General features: G+C 33.1%; 1 protein-coding gene across 1 annotated transcript in view; it reads right to left on the reverse strand.

Moving 5' to 3' along the window:
- Positions 1 to 19,675, reverse strand: part of EYS (eyes shut homolog) — a 1,629,530-nt gene that overhangs the window by 525,376 nt on the left and 1,084,479 nt on the right. Inside the window, 1 exon segment of the mRNA XM_036248740.1 lies at positions 583 to 733. Coding sequence (XP_036104633.1) covers positions 583 to 733 — 151 coding nt within the window.

Below are 19,675 nucleotides of genomic sequence, written 5' to 3' on the forward strand. Positions count from 1 at the left end.
AGGTTCATAAATGTATTAAGCTATTGGTACACTTGACAAGCAACCATAAATAGTTTAAAGTAGTTCTCTGTAATAACATAAAATGAAGCAAAATAATCAATAACATTTAAGACAATAGACTGATGATCTAAGCGGAAATTTGGAGAGAGGGCTGGTATATGCACAAAACTCTGTAGAGAACATGCTTACATTTCAGTAACCTTATATGAAACAGAGACTGGGAATTGTCTTCCAGTTCCATTTTTTAAGTCATACTTTTGGTATGTTATTAAGCCAACCCTCTCATATATCCATCAGTCACTAGCACTGGAATGAACAAAAGCTCACATGCTTAATAGTGTTATAAAATGTAACACACATCTAGAGCCACAAGATGAAGAAACAGCCTGATAATGGAGCAGTTCTATAAAATGAGAACAGTCAACTTTTAGCATACTTTTTTGGTAAGATAAATTAATATTTGTTGAATGGCTCAAAATTTCTTTTTGAAACCACGTAGATGGCTCCACTGCCCAGAAAATTTTCTTAAGTTTTCCTATCTCTCTTCATAAAATGATATAATAAACTTATCAGTAGAAATACCTGATTTGCTCCATGAAGATCTGGAAATCCACCAACAAAGACAGACCCTGACTCTGGCAGGGGTTTTCCAGACATGTGATTGACAGATTCGCTTGCTTTTACATTCCTCCCTAGAATAGTCAGTTCAGCTTTACATGGGTCCAATTCTTGCCTGCAATCATTTAGGAAAGAAATTTATGGTTTTAGTATGTGTTATATAAACATTTGTCTGACCAATTAATTAAGCTATTAACAAAAGAAGAAAGATTTAAGTAAATAGACTATCTCACCATAAAACCAACAAAGCCAGAAGTAGATTAATCTGTTGTAAATTAGAAACACTTAATGCTTTAAGTACATAAATAGAAAGCTAAATTTTGACAAAACAACAAATTGTAGCAATCGTCTAATAGAGTAAATAAACCCTGATAATAAACAGATCTTTCAACAGTGATTTAAAAGATATTAGAGTATAATATTCTACTTTAGTTTTTTACATTGTTAAATTTTCTTTGTGAGTTAAAAATATTATATATATAGTTGCAATACTGCCTTCTTATCGCAATTTCACTTTCCATGGTTTTAGTTAGTCACATTGTCAAATTCAATCTAAAATATTAAATGGAAAGTGCCAGAAATAAACAATTTATAAGTTTCAAATTGTGTGTCAATCTGTATAGTGTGATGAAGTCTCACATTGTTATTCTCCTTCCTGCCTGGGACATGAATCATCCCTTTATCCGGTGTATACAAGCTATATATGCTATTAGCCCATTTGTCAATTAGTAGACACCTTGGCCATCTTGCAAACACCAGTATTGCAGTACTTATGTGCAAGTAATCCATATGATAGCCTAACACAAAGCCACAATGCCTGGGTCATTCACCTCAGTTTATCTCATTACATTGTATCATCTCACATCATCATAAGAAGGATGAATACAGTACAAGATAGTTTGAGAGAGAGAAGCCACATTCACATGACTTTTATTACAGTGTATTGTTATATTCATTTTATTTAATTAGTCATTATTGTTCATCTCATACTGTGTCTAATTTATAAATTAAGATTTATGATAGGTATGTACATATAAGAGAAGACGTAGTATGTAGGGTTTAGTATAGTCTATGGTTTTTTGGGGCATCCACTGGGGATCTCGGAATGTATCTTCCGAAGGCAAGGGAGTGAATGCGAAATATAGTGTACAATATATCTTTAGGTTGAAAACAGTAATATCGCAGTGAGTAATTAGTTGTGGTAATATGAATCATACCAAGATGTAAAGCATGCGAAAATCTGAGAAATGAATACATCAAATATAACTTAATTAGGTAACTGCCAATAATAATTTTCATGTGCCCACCATATTTTAGGAAGATGAGATAAAAAATACTTTGATGATACTTTTTTTTTTATCTTTACCCAAGGACATTTTTCCATTTTTTATTGTTGTTGTTCAGATAGAGTGAGAGGGAAAGAGAGGAAGAGAGAGAGAAACATCAATGTGAAAGGGACACATCGAGTGGCTGCCACCCGCAGGGCCAGGGACAAACTGCAACCGAGGTAAGTGCCCTTAGCGGGAACTGAACCCGGGTCTGTCTGGACCACAGGCTGATGCTCCAACCGCTGAGCCAAACCATCCAGAGCACTTTTACAATATTTTACATGTAGATATGCATGTCTCACTTTAGCCGTCTGTTTCATCATCTAATCTGGGGATTGAAAACTGGCATAAAGGCCAAATGCTGCCTTTCACCAGTCCATTGGTACAGCTTAACTGGACCAGAGGAACACATTTCTTTACACATAACCTATGACTGCTTTTACAGTAGGGCTGAGCAACAAAAACTCTAAGGCCCAAAGAACCCCAAATATTAACTATTTATCTCTACAGGGAAAAGTTAGTAGATCCATATCTAATCAATTTATCTCTTTAGCTACCAAGCATATAAATTGCATTATAATCCTTGCAGAGATTATAGTACATGTATTATAAGACACCTACATAGCAAGCACCTATCAGTGTCATTCAATATCATGTATAGGTAATATTCTATCTTCCAAATATTTATATAAACTTTTAATTGAATGATAATATGCATGATGAAGATGGTAAAGAACAAAGTTCTGTAAAATAACATATTGTCAAGATACTCAAGAAACCACTGTCAAATGGTAGAATATTACTCACAAAAATCTCTAGAAATATTAGCAACACAAATACACATTTTTATAATCTCTCCATCTTAATTTAACATTATGCTTTCAATATTCATTTTGTTATTGAATTTAATAGTAGTTTGTTCATTTTCAAGATACATCATTATATTGATATTTCACAAATTATTTATTCTAGATTTGGTATACATTTTTACATCTTGGTGCTATTATGAATATTGCTATTATAAAAATTCTTGACATGTAGAGTTAATCCTCTTTTGGATTTGAGATTATCAAATATCATTTTCTCTCTTTTATTTCCTAATTGTGATAAATTATGTTCACTGTTTTTTTAATGTTTGAATGCACTCCTCAAATAAATCTAATATTATCACAATGTATGTTTTTATTATATAGCACAGAATTCACTTTTCTATATTTTAAGAAATATATGTGTGTGTGGATATTTTTTTCATTGATTTTTAGAGAGAGTGTAATAAAGAGATGGACAAGAAGAGAGAGAGAGAGAGATGTGAGAGAGACATACTGATTGGTTGCCTCCAGCATGACTCCAACCAGGGCCGGGGATCAAACCTGCAACCCAAGTGCCCTTGACTGGGAGTCGAACCTGAGACCCTTCAGTGCATGGGTTGATGCTCTAACCACTGAGCATAACCAGCCAGGGCTCATGTCCATTTCAACTGTATTTTTTCTGAGAAATTTTTTCACTTAATATTTATTTTCAAAAGTATTGGCATAAAATATTTTATAATTTCCTCATATTATATTTTTATTGGTATTATAGCTATAATAATGTCTTTTTTATTACATTGACTACTTGTGTCTCTTTTTGCTTTTCAACTCACATCAAACTCCGTAGTTTATGTGTTTTGTAGACAAATATTGGCAGGGAGTAGTAAATTTCAAAGAACACACTTTTGCCACTGTTGATAGTCTTAATTCTCTATTTGCTTTCTACATCTTTAATGCCTACTCTTATCTTTATGATTTTCTTCCTTTAACTTTCTTTGGGCTTAATTTACTCTTCTATTTACAAGGTTTTTAATCTAAATTATGCTTTCAAGATTGTAAATCTTTCTCTAAGAATTAATTTAGCTATGTTTAACAAGTTTGATTTTTCATTATGTTCTGTTCAAAATATGTGCTAACTTCTTTTATATTTTTTCCCTTTGGTCCAAGAATTATTACAAATTTACAAATTTGCAGGGATTTTTTTTCTAATAGTATTATAAAATATTATTAAAGCTCAAATCAAGCTTGTTCAAAGAATGTTCTTTATTTGCTTTTAAGTCTTTGAAATGTATTTGCTTAGGCTGCATAGCCCAGGATATGAGCGATTTTAGTAACATTTTCATGAGCCTAGATGTCTGTAGTTAAGTGCAATATTCTAAATATGTGACTATGGTCAGGTTTTAACATATACAGAAACATACAAACATTTAGCTAATTTTATACTGAATGTAAAATGGAAACAAATACTTAAATCATGTTTATGATGTATGTATATTTTTTTTGTTAAAATATATGTACAGATTTTTTGTATCCTTCTTTTATCTACAACATAATATAAACTTAATAGAGCTAAAACCAATTGTGGCCATGTAGCCAATATTGAGGCATTTACAAATAAATTTTTGAAAAGATCAATGATGTTCTCCATGTTCAGAACATGAGAGAAAAATGTGTTGACATTATTAGAACCTATTTCTTATTCTTGAATTCTATATTTAAAGCAAACTAGAAGCTTTCTGGGTTAATTACTTATTACAATTAAACTATTAAAATATCATAGAGAGGTTATAGTTTCTAGGAAGCTATTCATTAACTGATAAAAATAAAAAGCAGAGCATCATGGTGGAGTGAGAAGACTCATATGTAACTCTCTTTAAATCTACAACTAGTCAGGTGTCTATAACCCAACAAAGATTCCTCTCTTCAACATATTACCACGCCTGAGAGATCCACAAAACCTGAAGGCAGACGTATTGAAACACAGAGGAGGGTACACCTGGGATATAGACAGGGAAGGGACTATGTCTGCAGATGCATTTCCCAGCTGCCACTATTGAGACTGCAGCCCTAGCTAATGTGATGGTGGTGGTGGTGAAGTCATATAGTTCAGCTCCCATACTATGATCCAGCAGAGGGTAAGAGCAAAAGCAGTGTTAGCACCCAAACATCCGGCTAACTCCCGACTGTGGCAGAGCCCAGTAGCAGCAATTGAGATATGCCTATAGTCTCCCAGCTATAGTACAACAGCTCCAGCAACCATAGAGAACCAAGTAACAGCATGGCAGGCTCTTGACCCTGGCTTTCCCACCACCACCACCTCTCCTTATCACGTTACAGTGCCCGAAGACTCAGATGACCTGAACACAGTGAGGATACCCACAACATATTATCCAGGAAGACATCCATTACCACAGCAATGCCCTGACACTATGGCCAGAGAAGTATAAGTAGCATAGGTGAGAGGAAACAAAAACTTGAACTGGAGTACCATCTATTGGGAAAAAAAAAAAAAAAAAAGACTTATATTATCAACCTTCTGAACTGGTTAAGTAAAAAATCAAATGGTACCTAAATCACTACTTTAAATACACTAACAGAGGACCAACCCACTAAGTACCAGGAACAATGAAGGCAATCTAATAATACAAAAAGAATATGACAATTCTCTAGAAATAAAACTTAAAATCATGGAAGACTAATTTAAAAGACAGAGAATTTAAGATTATAGTTATAAAGAAACTCAATGAGATACAAGTAAACTCATAAAGGCAGTTCAGTGAACTCAGGAATAAAATTAGTGAGCAAAAAGATACCAAAGAGATCAAAACTATGAAAAGAACAAAAGAAAAATTTTGGCATTGAAGAACTCAAAATGAAATGAAGAATGCATTAGAGAGCATTGGAAATGGAGAAGATCATATGGAAGAGGGAGTTAGTGAGCTTGAAGATAGAAACCTAGAATTCATTCAGGTAGGAAAAGAGAACTAAAGGTTTTAAAATATCAAAGAACTCTATGAGAAATATAGGACTTCATTAGAAAGAGCAACATAAAGATAATAGGTATATCAGAAACAGAGAAAAAAGGGAAAGAGAATCTATTCAAAGAAATAACTGATGAGAACTTCCAAAATCTATGGAAGGAACTGGGCTTTCAAATAGAAGAACCTAACAGAATACCTAATTATCTCAATGCAAAAAGACTTTCTCCAAGACACATTATATTAAAACTATCAAAAGTAGTGACAAAGAAAAAAGTTCTCAAGGCAGCCAGGAAAAAAATAAATCCCATCAGATTATGATCAGATTTCTCTGTAGAAATCCTACAAGCCAGGAGATGGTAGATTAATATATTCAAAATATTAAAAGAAAGAACACATCAGCCAAGAATAATATATCCAGCAAAGTTATCCTTTAAATATAAAGGAGAAATAAAGGCTTTCCCAGATAAACAAAAGCTGAATGAATCCATCCTAAGACTTGTATTACAAGAATTGTTGACAGGATCTCTTCTACTGAAAACAAAAAGGCAAAGTATACAAAATTTTGAACAAAGTGACGGACAAACTGAAGCAGAAACATGAAACTCCGTTTCAGAATAAGGTGTTAAATACTTAATTATAACATAATGTTTAAAAGGAAAAAAACATTAAAATAACTATAGTTATTGTAATTTGGTAACAAATGCACAACATAAAAAGAAATAATTTATTTAAAAAACATAAAAGGGGAGAAGGAAAAGGATGGAACTAACAAAGGTGAATAAAGATAAGATGTTATCAGAAGAAAAAGAACCGTTTTATCTATAATATATTTTATACAAACATGATAACAAAAAACAAAAATTCAGAGAGAGAACATTCAAAAAAAAAAGAATTTTTTACAAATCACAGAATTCAACCAAGCTAAAATAGAAAACAGAAACATAAGAGCATAGAAACAATGGAGAAAAGAGCACTCAGAAATCAAAGGTAAAATGGTAATAGCACAACCTCAAATATCAATAATCACCCTAAATGTATGAACTGAACTCACCAATCAAAAGTAGCAGAATGAGCCCAATTATATGCTGCCTTCAGGAAACTCATCTTTTCTCCATAGACATAGGCTCAAAGACAACAGGTAAAAAATAATATTCTAAGCAAATGGTATCCAGAGAAAAGTGGGTATAACCATGCTTCTTAGACAAAACAGATATCAAGACAAAAAAGGTTACAAGAGACAAAGATGGATCTTTTATAATAATAAAGAAGAAAATGTACTAAGAAGATACATAATTTATTAGTATATATACATCCAACCTAGAAGTGCCAAAATAACTGAAGCATTTATTAACACACAAAAGGGTAAATGACACAATAACACAATAACACTAGGAGATTTTAACATACTACACATTCTCCTCAAGTGCACATTAAACATTCTCAAGGATACACCAAAGACTAGGATACAAAACAACTCTCAATAAATTTAAGAAGATTGATATCATATAAACCATCATTTCTGACCACAATGGTATGAAACTAGAAATCAACAAGAAGAAAGCTGGAAAAAAGCACACAAATATGTTGGCATTAAATAACATGCTACTGAACAATTATTGGATCAGTGAAGAAACAAAAAAAAAATTATGACATACCTAAATCTTTGGGATGTAGCAAAAGAAGTACTCAGAGGAAAGTTTATAGTGATACAGGCCTTCACAAATGAGCAAGCAAAATCTCAAATAAACATTTCACCTTAAGGAACTATAAAAAGAAAAAAAATAAGCCTAAAAGTATAAAATTAAGAAAATATTAAAAATCAGAGCAGAAATAAATGAAATAGAGAACAAAAGAATAATGAAATAAAGAGCTAGTTCTTTGAAAATATAAACTAAACTGACAAACTTTCAGATAGACTCACTAAGGAAAAAAAAAAAAGAGACTCAAGTAAATAAAATCTGAAATCAAAGAGAAGTTATAACAGATGCCACAGAAACACAAAGGATTATCTATAAATACTATAAAAGCTATATGCCACCATATCAGAGAACCTAGAAGAAATTGACAAATTATTGAAGCATACAAACTGCCTGGATTGAACTATGAATAATTAGAAAATCTGAATATACTGATCACTATTAAGGAAATTAAAACTGTAACTACAAGAAATGTTGACAGGATCTCTGCAAAAAACCCAAAACTCCAGGACCAGATGGCCTCACTAGTGAATGCTATCAAACATTCAAAGAAGATTTAGTACCTATTCTTCTTGAACTCTTCCAAGAAATTGAAGAGAAAAGAATGCTTCCTAATTCATTTTATGAGACCAACATTACCCTGATATTAAAATCTAGGCCAATATATCTAATAAACATAGATGCAAAAATTCCTCCCTCCCCCAAAATACTAGCAATATCATTGCAACAATATATTAAAAAGATCACACACCATAATCGAGTGGGATTCATTCCAGGGATGCAAAGATGATTCAACATACACAAATCAATCAACACCATATACCATATTAACAAAATAGAGAGTAAAATCTATATGAGTAGCTCAATGTAGAAAAAGCATTTGTAAAGATACAGCATCCATTTATGATTAAAAAAATCTCTCAATAAAATGGGTATAAAAGGAAAGTATCTCAACATAAAAATGCCTTTAATGACAAAAGCACAGCTAATAGTATACTCAATAGTGGAAAACTGAAAGCTTTTCCTCTAAGATCAGAAATAAGACAAAGTTGCCCACTCTCACCACTTTTATCCAACATAGTAATGGGAGTCCTAGTCAGAGCTATTAGGCAAGAAAGGGAAATAAAATGCATCCAAATTGGAAAGGAAGCAATAAAACTGCTACTCTTTGCAGATGGCATGATTTTATATATAGAAAACCACACTCTATCTAAAAACTATTAGAAATAATAATAAATGAATACATTAAAGTTTCAAGATACAAAATCAAAATACAAAATCTGTTGTGGTTCTATGTACTAAAAACAAACTCTCAGAAAAAGAAAAGAAGGAAAAAATCGCATTTAACATCACAACAAAGAGAATACTTAAGAATAAACTTAAAGAAGGTAGAAAACCTATACAATAAAAACTACAAGACATGGTTGAAGAAGACACAAAGAAATAGAAAGATATTCCATGTTCACGGGTTGGAATAATTAATATTTTAAAAATGCTCATTTTACCCAAAGCAATCTACAGATTCAATGCAATCCCTATGAAAATTCCAATGGCATTTTTGACAGAAATACAACAAAATATCCTAAAATCTATTTGGAACCACAAAAGATCCTGAATAGTCCAACAATCCTGAGAAAAAAGAACAAAGATGGAGGTATCAAACTACCTGATTTCGAATTCTATTACAAACCTATAGTAATCAAACAGAAAAACATAAACAGACAAATTGAACAGATGTTAGAGCTGAAAAATAAACCCACACATTTCTGGGCAACTAATTTACAACATGGCCAAGAAAATACAATGAAAAAAGATACCTTTTCAATAAATGATGTTGGGAAAACTATACAGCCATGTGCAAAATAATGAACCTAGACCACTATCTTACACCATGCACACACATTAACTCAAAATGAATTAAAGACTTGAATATAAGGCCTGTAACAATAAAATACACAGAAGAAAATAGGCAATAAGCTTCTGGACATCAGTCATAGCGGTGTTTTGTGACTTTGACTCCAAAGATAAAAGAAACAAAAACAAAAATAAAAAATTGGACTACAGCAAACTAACAAGCTTCTGCACAGCAGGTGAAACTTACAAGAAAGTAAAAAGGCAATGGACTGAATGGGAGAGGATATTTGCAAATGAACTTCTGATAAGGAGTTATCCAAAATATATAAAGGACTCATACAACTCAAAAACTAAAATAATCTGATTAAAAAGTGGGCATTGGATCTGAATAGACATGTTTTTTTTTCCCAAAGGGGGTATACAGATGGGTAATAGACACATGGAAATATTTTCACCACGAATAATCAGGTAAATGCCAATTAAAACAATAATGAGCTATCACCTCATAGCTATTAGAATATTTATTATCCAAAAGACAAGAAATAATAACTGTTGGAGGGGCTGTGGTGAAAAGGGAACTTTGGCATATTGTTGGTGAGATTGTAAATTGGTGCAGCCACTATGGAAAACAGGATGGAGTTTCCTTAAAATTTTAATAGATCTATCATGTGTTCCAGCAATTCTGTTTCTGTGATTTTTCCCAAAGAATATATAAACACTTCAAAAAGATATATGTGTCCCTATGTTCATTTCATCATTATTTACTATAGTCAAGATGTAGAAATTACAAGTGTTCACGATGGATGAATGGCTAAAGAAGATGTGGTCTATCTCTAGCTATCTATCATCTATCTATCTATCTATCTATCTATCTATCTATCTATCTATCTATCTATCTATCTATCATCTATCTATCTATCTATATCATCTGTCTATCTATCTATCATCTATCTATCTATCATCTGTCTATCTATCTATCTATCTATCTATCTATCTATCTATCTATCTATCTATCTATCTATCTATATACCTATCCATCCATCCATCCATCCATCCATCCATCCATCCATCCATCCATCCATCCACATAGATAGACAAATATACAATGGAATACTACTCAGCTATAACAAATGTGAAATATTGTCATTTGCAACATGGATGGATCCTGAGCGTTCTATGCTAAGTGAAATAAGTCAAACAGAAAAGGACAAAAAAAATATGATTTCAGCCCTGGCCGGTTTGGACTGCGGTCTAGAGAGACCTGGGTTCGGTTCCCACTAAGGGCATGTACCTTGGTTGCAGTTTGTCCCCGGCCCTGGTTGGGTTGTGTGGGTGGCAAACACTTGATGTGTCTCTTTCACGTCAATGTTTCTCTCTATCTCTCTCCCTCCCACTCAATCTGAACAAAAAATGAAAAAAAATGTCCTCAGGTGAGGATTAAAAACAAAACAAAACAAAACAAAAAATGATTTCATTTGTATGTGGAATATAAAACAAAAAAGTAACAAACTAACAAAACAAAACAAAACAAAACAAAAAACTCATAGATACAGACATCAAAATGGTGGTTACCAGAGGGAAAGAGGGCTGGGGGGAGGGTTAGAATAGGTATGAGAGTCAAATATGACAATGAAAGAAAAGTAGACTTTTGGTGGTATGCACACAATTGAGCACACAGATATTGAATTATAATGTTATATTCCTCAAATTTATGTAACGTTATTAACCTATGTCACCTCAATAAAAACAAAAATAAATAAAATAAGCACAGATACTTTTACTCCAATCAATCTCTGAATCTTATTGTTTGGAAAATTAACTTGTACTGTTTTGTGACATTAAAATAGCAATAATAGTTACATACTAATACTTTGTTAATAAACTAATTCACATTTTGTGAAGCAAATAAAACTTAGATTTCAAATCTATTTATTTGGCCTCTGGTTATATGATAAATGAAAGGATAACTTCAAAAAAATATATGTAAGCTTTATTGCTTTTTTCCTGACTATGGAAGCAACATAAACTCATAAAAAATTAGAAAAAATAAACAAACTTATCCGCCATCTAATGATTAATGACAAGACAACAAGCCCCAGATGAACTCACTGCTTATGCTAAGCCCCCACTTCACTAAACCAAGACTTAATTACAGTTTTGGTGCTACCAGAAATGGAATCTTGCTAGTCAAACAGGAATCTCCAGATTAGCAGTAGGTAGGCAATCTGACTGATAACCTCCTGACATCCCCTATGAGGAAAATAATCTTGCAATCACCGATCTGCTCTTTTGCCCAGTAAAGCTCCCTTGTGACTGTTCCCTTCTGCCTTTAAAATCTCTACCTTGTATGGCTTCTTTCTCTCTGGGAGATTGAATGTTGCATAATTCATGAATTACTGAATGAAACAGTATGAATGTCAAAATTTACTCAGTTGAATTCTGTTTTTAGCCATAATCAACTAAAGTAGTCACACATTGAATCTTTGTCACTTGGTTTTTATAATAACACAAATAAAATATAGATCTATAACTATACAACTGTATTAAAATATTTACATTTACATATTTTCTTATATGATTATGTGATAATAAGCCAGCCTATTATTGGATATTTAGTTTCCAAGATTTTGAAATAATAATTATGTGATAATTAATTATTGAAAAGTCATCTCACCTTTATTTAATTACATCCTTAGGAAGTATTCTAAGATGTAAATTATTAAATCAAATTATAGGTAATTTTAAAGATTTATTAAATTGCTGAGTTACACTCTAGAAATTCAGCTCCAATATGCATTGTCAGAGTGCCGAAGATTTTGTTCAGTTTTATATTTATGTAAGATCTATCAGTATTTTCAGTATATTCTCTGCAAAAAAATTCTTTCTATCCAAAAATATTTGCTAATATTTTGTTTATAGACAGATTTGAAAGTCATCAATACTTCACAATAAGACTTTATGTGTATAGCAGACTATATGTCATACATATTCACTGTAATGTTTGAAACCAATTATATTGCTCTAATTATTGAAGTGGCATCATTTATTCTGATATGTGTTATGACAAATATCCTCTCTTACAACTCTTCTTCAAAGATTTCGATATGTTTATTATTTAAAATCTGTATTTTATTCCAAAACTGTCAGTGGTGTTTTTAACAAGAATAAAAGTTATTCTATAATTCTAAAACTTAAAGGGCTATATATATATATATATATATATACACACACACACATATGTGTATATATATACACACACACATATATATCCACACATACATGTGTACACACACCTGCATACATGTGTCTAACATAAATATATTTATGTGTTCATTATATTTATATTTCATATCTGAATATTTTATTCCAATGGGAAGAAAATATTCTACCTTTTTTCCTTCACTTAACCATCTGCACTTAGTCCATATGCAACTGTGGTCTCTATCCTATGGAAGTACTTATTTAGAAAATAATAATGAGAGAAATACAGCATATATTAATTTAATACACTATTGTATAAAGATGTGTAGTATACATGACTCTACAATATAAATGAATAAAAGTTATAAATACTCCAGAATGGATAATTTAATGATAAAGATGATTATGATAGGAAGAGGGAAGAATAACAGACACTATAGAAGTAAGGTTTTGAGTGAGGGTGAACATTGGAAGGGCATTTTCTGCCTCTGGTTGATAAGAGTTCAATTCAATACCAGATCTTTCAGATTCTTTACTTTCAACATGTGGGACATGTTATGTTCTGTACAGATATTAATCCTTCATTCATTAGTGTCAACAGTATTAGAGGCCTTTGTTATGTTACTATATACAGTATCCTTACACCTGGAACAGGGACTTCAGTGTGGCAAATACTATAGTATGTATGAAATACTGAGCAGTTTTACAGGACACTGTCTGGAATATATTTAGTGCTTAACGAATGACAGAATTTTTATACTTAAAATTGTATATGCTTTATTTTTTCCAATTACAAATATTAGAAAATATTTCATAAACTGCTAAAAATATAAAAAAGAAAAAGCAAAAAACACATTATTTTATTACAATCCAAAATTTTCATATTACAGAATTTCCACAAAGATGAGAATGTAACAAACTTTTTTGTAGTTTGCCTTGGTTAATTTAAAAATATAATGTAACTATTTATGTATATTAATATTATTGCAAACTATCAATTTTAATGAATGTATAGTAATAGTTTTTGTGTTTGTATTCTTTCTTTCTAAAATGTCTTATCATTGGGTATTTGGGTATCTTTTTTCCTAGTTTTTTCACTCTTTTCTATAAAACTATAATGTATGCCTGCTTCATACATCCTAAAGCACAAATCAATTAATTTTCTTAGGAAAATTTCTAGAAGCTGATTTCAGTGTATAAGCTTTACACTGCATATTCCTAAATTTTCTTCAGAAATTTTTGTTAGTTTTAAGTAGCAATTCACTGAAGCTCTAGTCCCCTATCATCTAATCAAACACTTTTCTAGCTTTTGCTATGCAGGCATTTTGTAGATGTTAATAACATCCGCATTTATAATCAGTCGACTTTAGGTAAAGGGCATTACTGCCATAATATGAGTGGACCTCACCCAATCAATTGAAAAGCCTTAAGCGCAAAACTGGTCTCCCGGGGTAGAAGAAATCCCTGCCATGGATTGCAACATCAGCTCCTGCCCAAAAGTTTCCAGCCTGCAGGCCTTGATGGAAAGCTTTTACAAATTTTGTACTTATTCAGTCACACCCCACAACTGCATAAGCCATATCCTTAAAATAAATGTCAATATATCTTCCGCTAGGTCTGTTTCTCGGTAAATCCCCAAGTGATACAAATTTTGGTAAATAGAGGAATGAGGTACAGAGATGTTTGACCCAATGTACAGAAAGATCTTTCATATCTTACTATCACATCAGTGAAGCAGTTTTAATGTTAATTGAGTATGGAATTTGATTATTTAACTGGAACTGGGCATGATAAGAGTTTTTGTTAAAATCTCAGGACATGTCTCTCTTAATTAGTGTTAACCACAGCGAATTTAATTCCTTAATATTTTCTGCATGAATAGCAATGGATCAAGTGACTGGCCTTTGACTCTATCTCCAAGGTATAGACTTGTAAATGAACTTTGATTTGGTTTAATGAATAGGACAGTGAGTATTGGGGAAAGGTTCCTATATCAAATAAGGAGATGAATTTTTATAGACATATCATATTTTAAGCTTTTCCTTGACATGTATTATGATTTTTATTTTAGTATAATTTTTATTCATTGTCACAGAGGTTAGACTGATTCACAGTCAAGAACACTATTAGTAACTAATTCTGCAGGCTTTCATCTTCGGGTAAGTATGAGAATTTTCTTTCACACTTACATTTCTGCATTGATTATTCTTGTTTTCAAAGCTATTATCATTTCAGAAATAAATTACCAATGGTAATTGAATACAAGGATGCCACAGCATCTTTTCTCATACACATATTCCGGAGAGCTGGCCGCTAAACTGAAGGAAAATGAAAGGGAAGAACGCCTCCATTATAACAATGTAGACTATCAGGTTTTCTTTGCCGAAAATGCAATTCTAATATTTCATCCAGCAGGATTGTTATTTTATTCAAGAGACACACTTTTTAACAGCAGCTGTATCTTTCCCCTTAGGCTCATTAGAGTGGAGGTCATGCTGTTCTGATTGTGCCCGACTGAATCTAACAGGAATTGACTGAACGTAGGAAAACAGTCTTACAACATTATTGTTTAGCATTTGCTGATGATACAGTTTGCCTAGCACACCATGCAGTGTAAAATTTTTCCATCAAGGCTTTTTAATGCTTTTTCTAAAATCAGCACACAGGGTGCATGAAAGGTCAGATGAGTAGACACATTTATTTTGCATAATTGTAAATATATATAGAACTCTCCTGAGGACTCCTGGTGTTAGAACTAGCTTTAATTGTTCTTCTCCCAAATTTTCAGTGATTGTTCATATCTGTCCTTTGTATTCACTTAATAGTAATCATTAACAACTCACAACTAATTGGAACCTGAAGAAAGTTTAGTGTTCCATATATTCTATCCGTGCTGTTTAGGTACTCAGGGTAAAGACCAGGAAAAGTTAAACAACTATGCTGAACACAACAGAGATGTGGGTAACCTACTGTTTTATCATTTGCATGGCTGCCATATTGTGCAGCAACAAGTTATAAGCTTCCACATGCGTTAGCAAAGAATGGAAGGGATACACGGATTAGTCCAATTTTGTAAATAATCAAAAAGCAAATACCAAAATTCCATCATGTTGGATATCAACTCTCATCTGATTATTCTTAAGCATTATAAAAGTTGTGATTTAAAATTACTCTGGCTTCTGTCTTATGTTAAGAAAGCTGGTTTTCATCGACAGTGATACAACTTTCCATAGAACCTAAACGTGTATTCTCTTTGACTGCCTATCATATTTATATATGGAAAACATTATTTAATCAGCCATAAAAAGATAAAGAAATTGGTATAAAGTAAAAAAAAATTTCTTTTTAGGGAGGATTCAGACCCACAAACAGAAATAAAAGATAGGCACCAAGATATTTGATGCCAATATACTACTTTTTATCAAATCAAATTATCCCAGATATGTAGGGATGTTTTATATTCATTTAGCATAGAAGATATTTATTAGGTTCCATCTGAAAACTGATTCCTTAAAGGGATTAAACAGACATAGGGGATCTTTCTTTTCAATTTCTATACTATCTATTCAAGTAGTTTCCACAGGTGACATGGAATTAGTTGCACCTAGCTTCCACGCCCCCATCATATCTTTGTAAAAAATAAGGTAACTCAAACTCCCTGATTTAAAACTTTGAATGCCTGATCATTGCCAAAAGAATTAAGTCTAAACATGGACATCTGGAATTCAAGCACCCACCTCAGCATTTCGGGCTCTTAGGGATCTGTGTCCCTGCCAGCTACCCTTCGCAGTCTCCGCAATGTCCCACCTGCCAAGATTTCTCTTCTCCCTACTTAAATGCTACTCATAGTTAAGAACTTACTTGAGCGTCACTTATTACTTGAAATGTTATTGATATTTGCAGTCTTTACTATCCCTTTACCACCTACTACTGCCTATAGTGTGCCATTCATTTTTGCATTCAATTATGTACTGTTTTCTCATTATGTGATTGATATGTCCATGTTTTGTCTCTCCAGTGAAAAAACAACTTCTCATTTGACAGGGTTACTTTTGTCCATCTTTGATTTCTTAAAAAATTTAGGCATAGCCCACTGACCTTAAAAAAATCAATTTCACATTTGTTTATAGCATGAACTGTGTTCCTAGAAGTACACCAACTATTCTCTTCTACCCTTACTATGCGTGATTCATAGTCAGTGGTCTTATCATGGATAAGAAGCCAATAAGCTACCAGGTGCTTAGATGCTACCTCCACTGTGACAAGATTGTCCCTGGTCTCCATGTTAGGACTAAATTATCCCTTTGCCCATGGGACTTTCTATAGGCAAAGTAACTGTTTGTGTTCATTGAGCCATCTTCAGATTTTCTAACAATTTGGGGCAGCTGAACAAAAAGCAGCATAAAGCTTTGAATTTAGTATTGAAAACAGCATGCAATTGAGTTGTTTTCTGGCTAATTCTAAATTAAGTATTAGTCCAATTGATCTTGTCTTGCAGGGTAAATACTCTTAAAAACCATGAGAATAAAGCTTTTTTTCCCTTTGTGTTCTTATGTGGAACAAAAGTTATTTTACATCATGTCATGACTCTTCTGAAAGACTGTTCCTTGGTGAAATTTCAGATCATTTCACTGGATAAATGGATTTCCAAATATATGTTTGCATTTGTGATTGATATTAAATATCAGTGATATGGTTACTATCCTACATTAATTACAGTGGTTCTAATTAAATTATATTTAAGAACCTGTAAAACAATAGCCAGTACAAAAATAATTTACATTAGATTATTAAATACTAAGGTCACTGATTAAAATTAATCAAGAATGATATATGCAATTATTATCTTTATCACTATGAGCAATTAAACCACTTCTAGTAATATTACTTTGAGACAAAATATCTGCTTTAGAAAAACACCACTAAGAAAACTTTATAAATTGGATTAATTTAGCATAAATTCACACCTTATATTATTTACTAAAATTATATAAACAAAACATTTTAAAATATGATAGTCATAATTTCTGAATATACATCAAACATATCTGAAATTTCATTTTGCTAAAGTATTAAAAGCATAAAGTAAGGCAGTAGATTAATTTTGAAATAGAATTCATTCATTTTAAATAGGGTTTATATAGTGCACTTTAATAGCTACCATGGGAAATCCCTAAGGGAATATTGAGTTATATTGGCACTGTCCGAAAATAGTTAAAGAAAACATCAGATGTGGAAGTGATATAGGACGTCTGCTTATTCAAAGCTGGGGAGGATCCAAATGCTCATAGAAATGACAACTGATGTGATGAAATCATCCTCAGACATTTTCTTTTTTCATTCCTGAATCTAAAATTCTGTCCTTTGGGTTACTGAGATATTGGGAGTCAGTGTTGGGCTTACACTGCAAGTACATACCTTACATCCTCTGGTGGGGTGGTCAGCACATCACCCCTTTGAAGAGTGATGTCTATTACATTATGAGACCGTGGAGAGTAAATCCCTAGTCAGACTAGTCATGTAATACATGGCTCATATAGGTGGCCATTTTCAGTTCAATCTAGCTGCATTTCCACAACTACTGGTAAAGCTTATTTGCCTTAGAAAATGTCACTGGGGCCCTGGCCAATGTCACTAAGTGGTTAGAGCACTGGCCCGTGTACAGGAGGGTCGCATATTTGATTCTGGGTCAGGGGTACATACTTGCAGGTTTGATTCCCAGTCCCCATTGGGGCATGACTGGGAGGCAACCAATCAATGTGTCACTCTCATATCCACGTTTCTCTTTCTCTCCCTCCCTCTCTCCTTCCAACTCTCTCTAAAAAAATCAACAACAAAAAATATCCTTGGGTGAGGATTAACAAAACAAAACAAGAAAATTTCACTGGGGATTCCAGGTTATTCTGCTGTACCACACATCTTTTGTGAGTGGGGGTGGGGTGAAAGGATGGGGTGCCTCAGCTACCTGACAACAGATATCCTTGTTTGCTCCCCAGAATTTCATGTTAGGAACACCTGGATTACTTCTGTTCCCTGGTGCTTTTGAGAGAAAAGAGGGAAAGCATGAACTTTGGAGTCAGAAGAATTCTTTTTGACTAAAGACTTTGCCATTTTTTACCTAGGAGACATTTACACTTTATTTGTCAGGCAGGTATTTGCAATAATACTGTGTGTCAGGCAGGACAGCCCACACTGGGCTACATGACTGACAAAGCAGCATCAGTGCAATTCATATCTCAAGAGAGAGGATGACATATATCAAACATCAAGATGCTTAAAGGGGTGGGGACTGATTTAATCTGAGACATGATGGAACACATTCACAAAGAAGTAAGACTTAAGATGGAATCTGAAAAATAATTAGAAATCTGTAAACCAGCAGAATTAGATAAGAGTGTACCAGGCAAAGGGAACAGCATATGCAAAAGCTCCTGGGAACAAGGAGGGAGAGTTGGGTGAATGAAAAAGCCTAGAGGGGAGAGAGTGGGATGCAGGCTGGAGGGGTCAGGCCCAGTGTGTGGGCATTTCAGTGGCGAAAATGGGGTTGGAGAAATAGGCAAGGGTACCTTAACTTTTTTGATACTCAAGTCCCATATCAACAAAATAAAATGTACAAATAAATTAATGGTAAAAATGTGTATCTTAATCCACCCACCCCTCCATTGTCCAATAGGAGGCGTCAGAAAGCAGAACAAAGTTAGATGCTCTACAAATGCTAGTTTTTGTTGTTGCTGCAGCTGTGGTTTTGGTTAGTTTTGTTTGGTTTTGTTTGGTGTCTTAGTCTGCTATGGCTGCCATAACAAAATACCACAGTAATTAATTTTCCCACCGTTCTGGAGGCTGTGAATCCAAGATCAAGGTGTCAGCAGGTTTGGTTTATCCGTGGCTCTTTTCCTTGGTTTGCCTTGGTTTTCCCCTGTAACATCACATGGCCTTCACTCTGCGCACTCACATTTCCGGTGTCTCTTCCTTTTCTCATAAGTACATCGGTCGTAATGGATAAGGGCCACCCCTACAACCTCATTTATCTTTAATAGCTTAAAGACTCTATCTCCAAAAAAAAAAAAAAAAAAAAAAAAGACTCTATCTCTAGATACAGTCACATCCTCAAGTTTGGGGAAAAGGACTTCAATTTATGCTTTTTGTAGAGACACAGTTCAATCCATAATATTTTGTTTGTTCAGATG

Source organism: Molossus molossus, unplaced genomic scaffold (genome assembly GCF_014108415.1).
Source record: "Molossus molossus isolate mMolMol1 unplaced genomic scaffold, mMolMol1.p scaffold_m16_p_8, whole genome shotgun sequence".
Taxonomy (NCBI): Eukaryota; Metazoa; Chordata; class Mammalia; order Chiroptera; family Molossidae; genus Molossus; species Molossus molossus.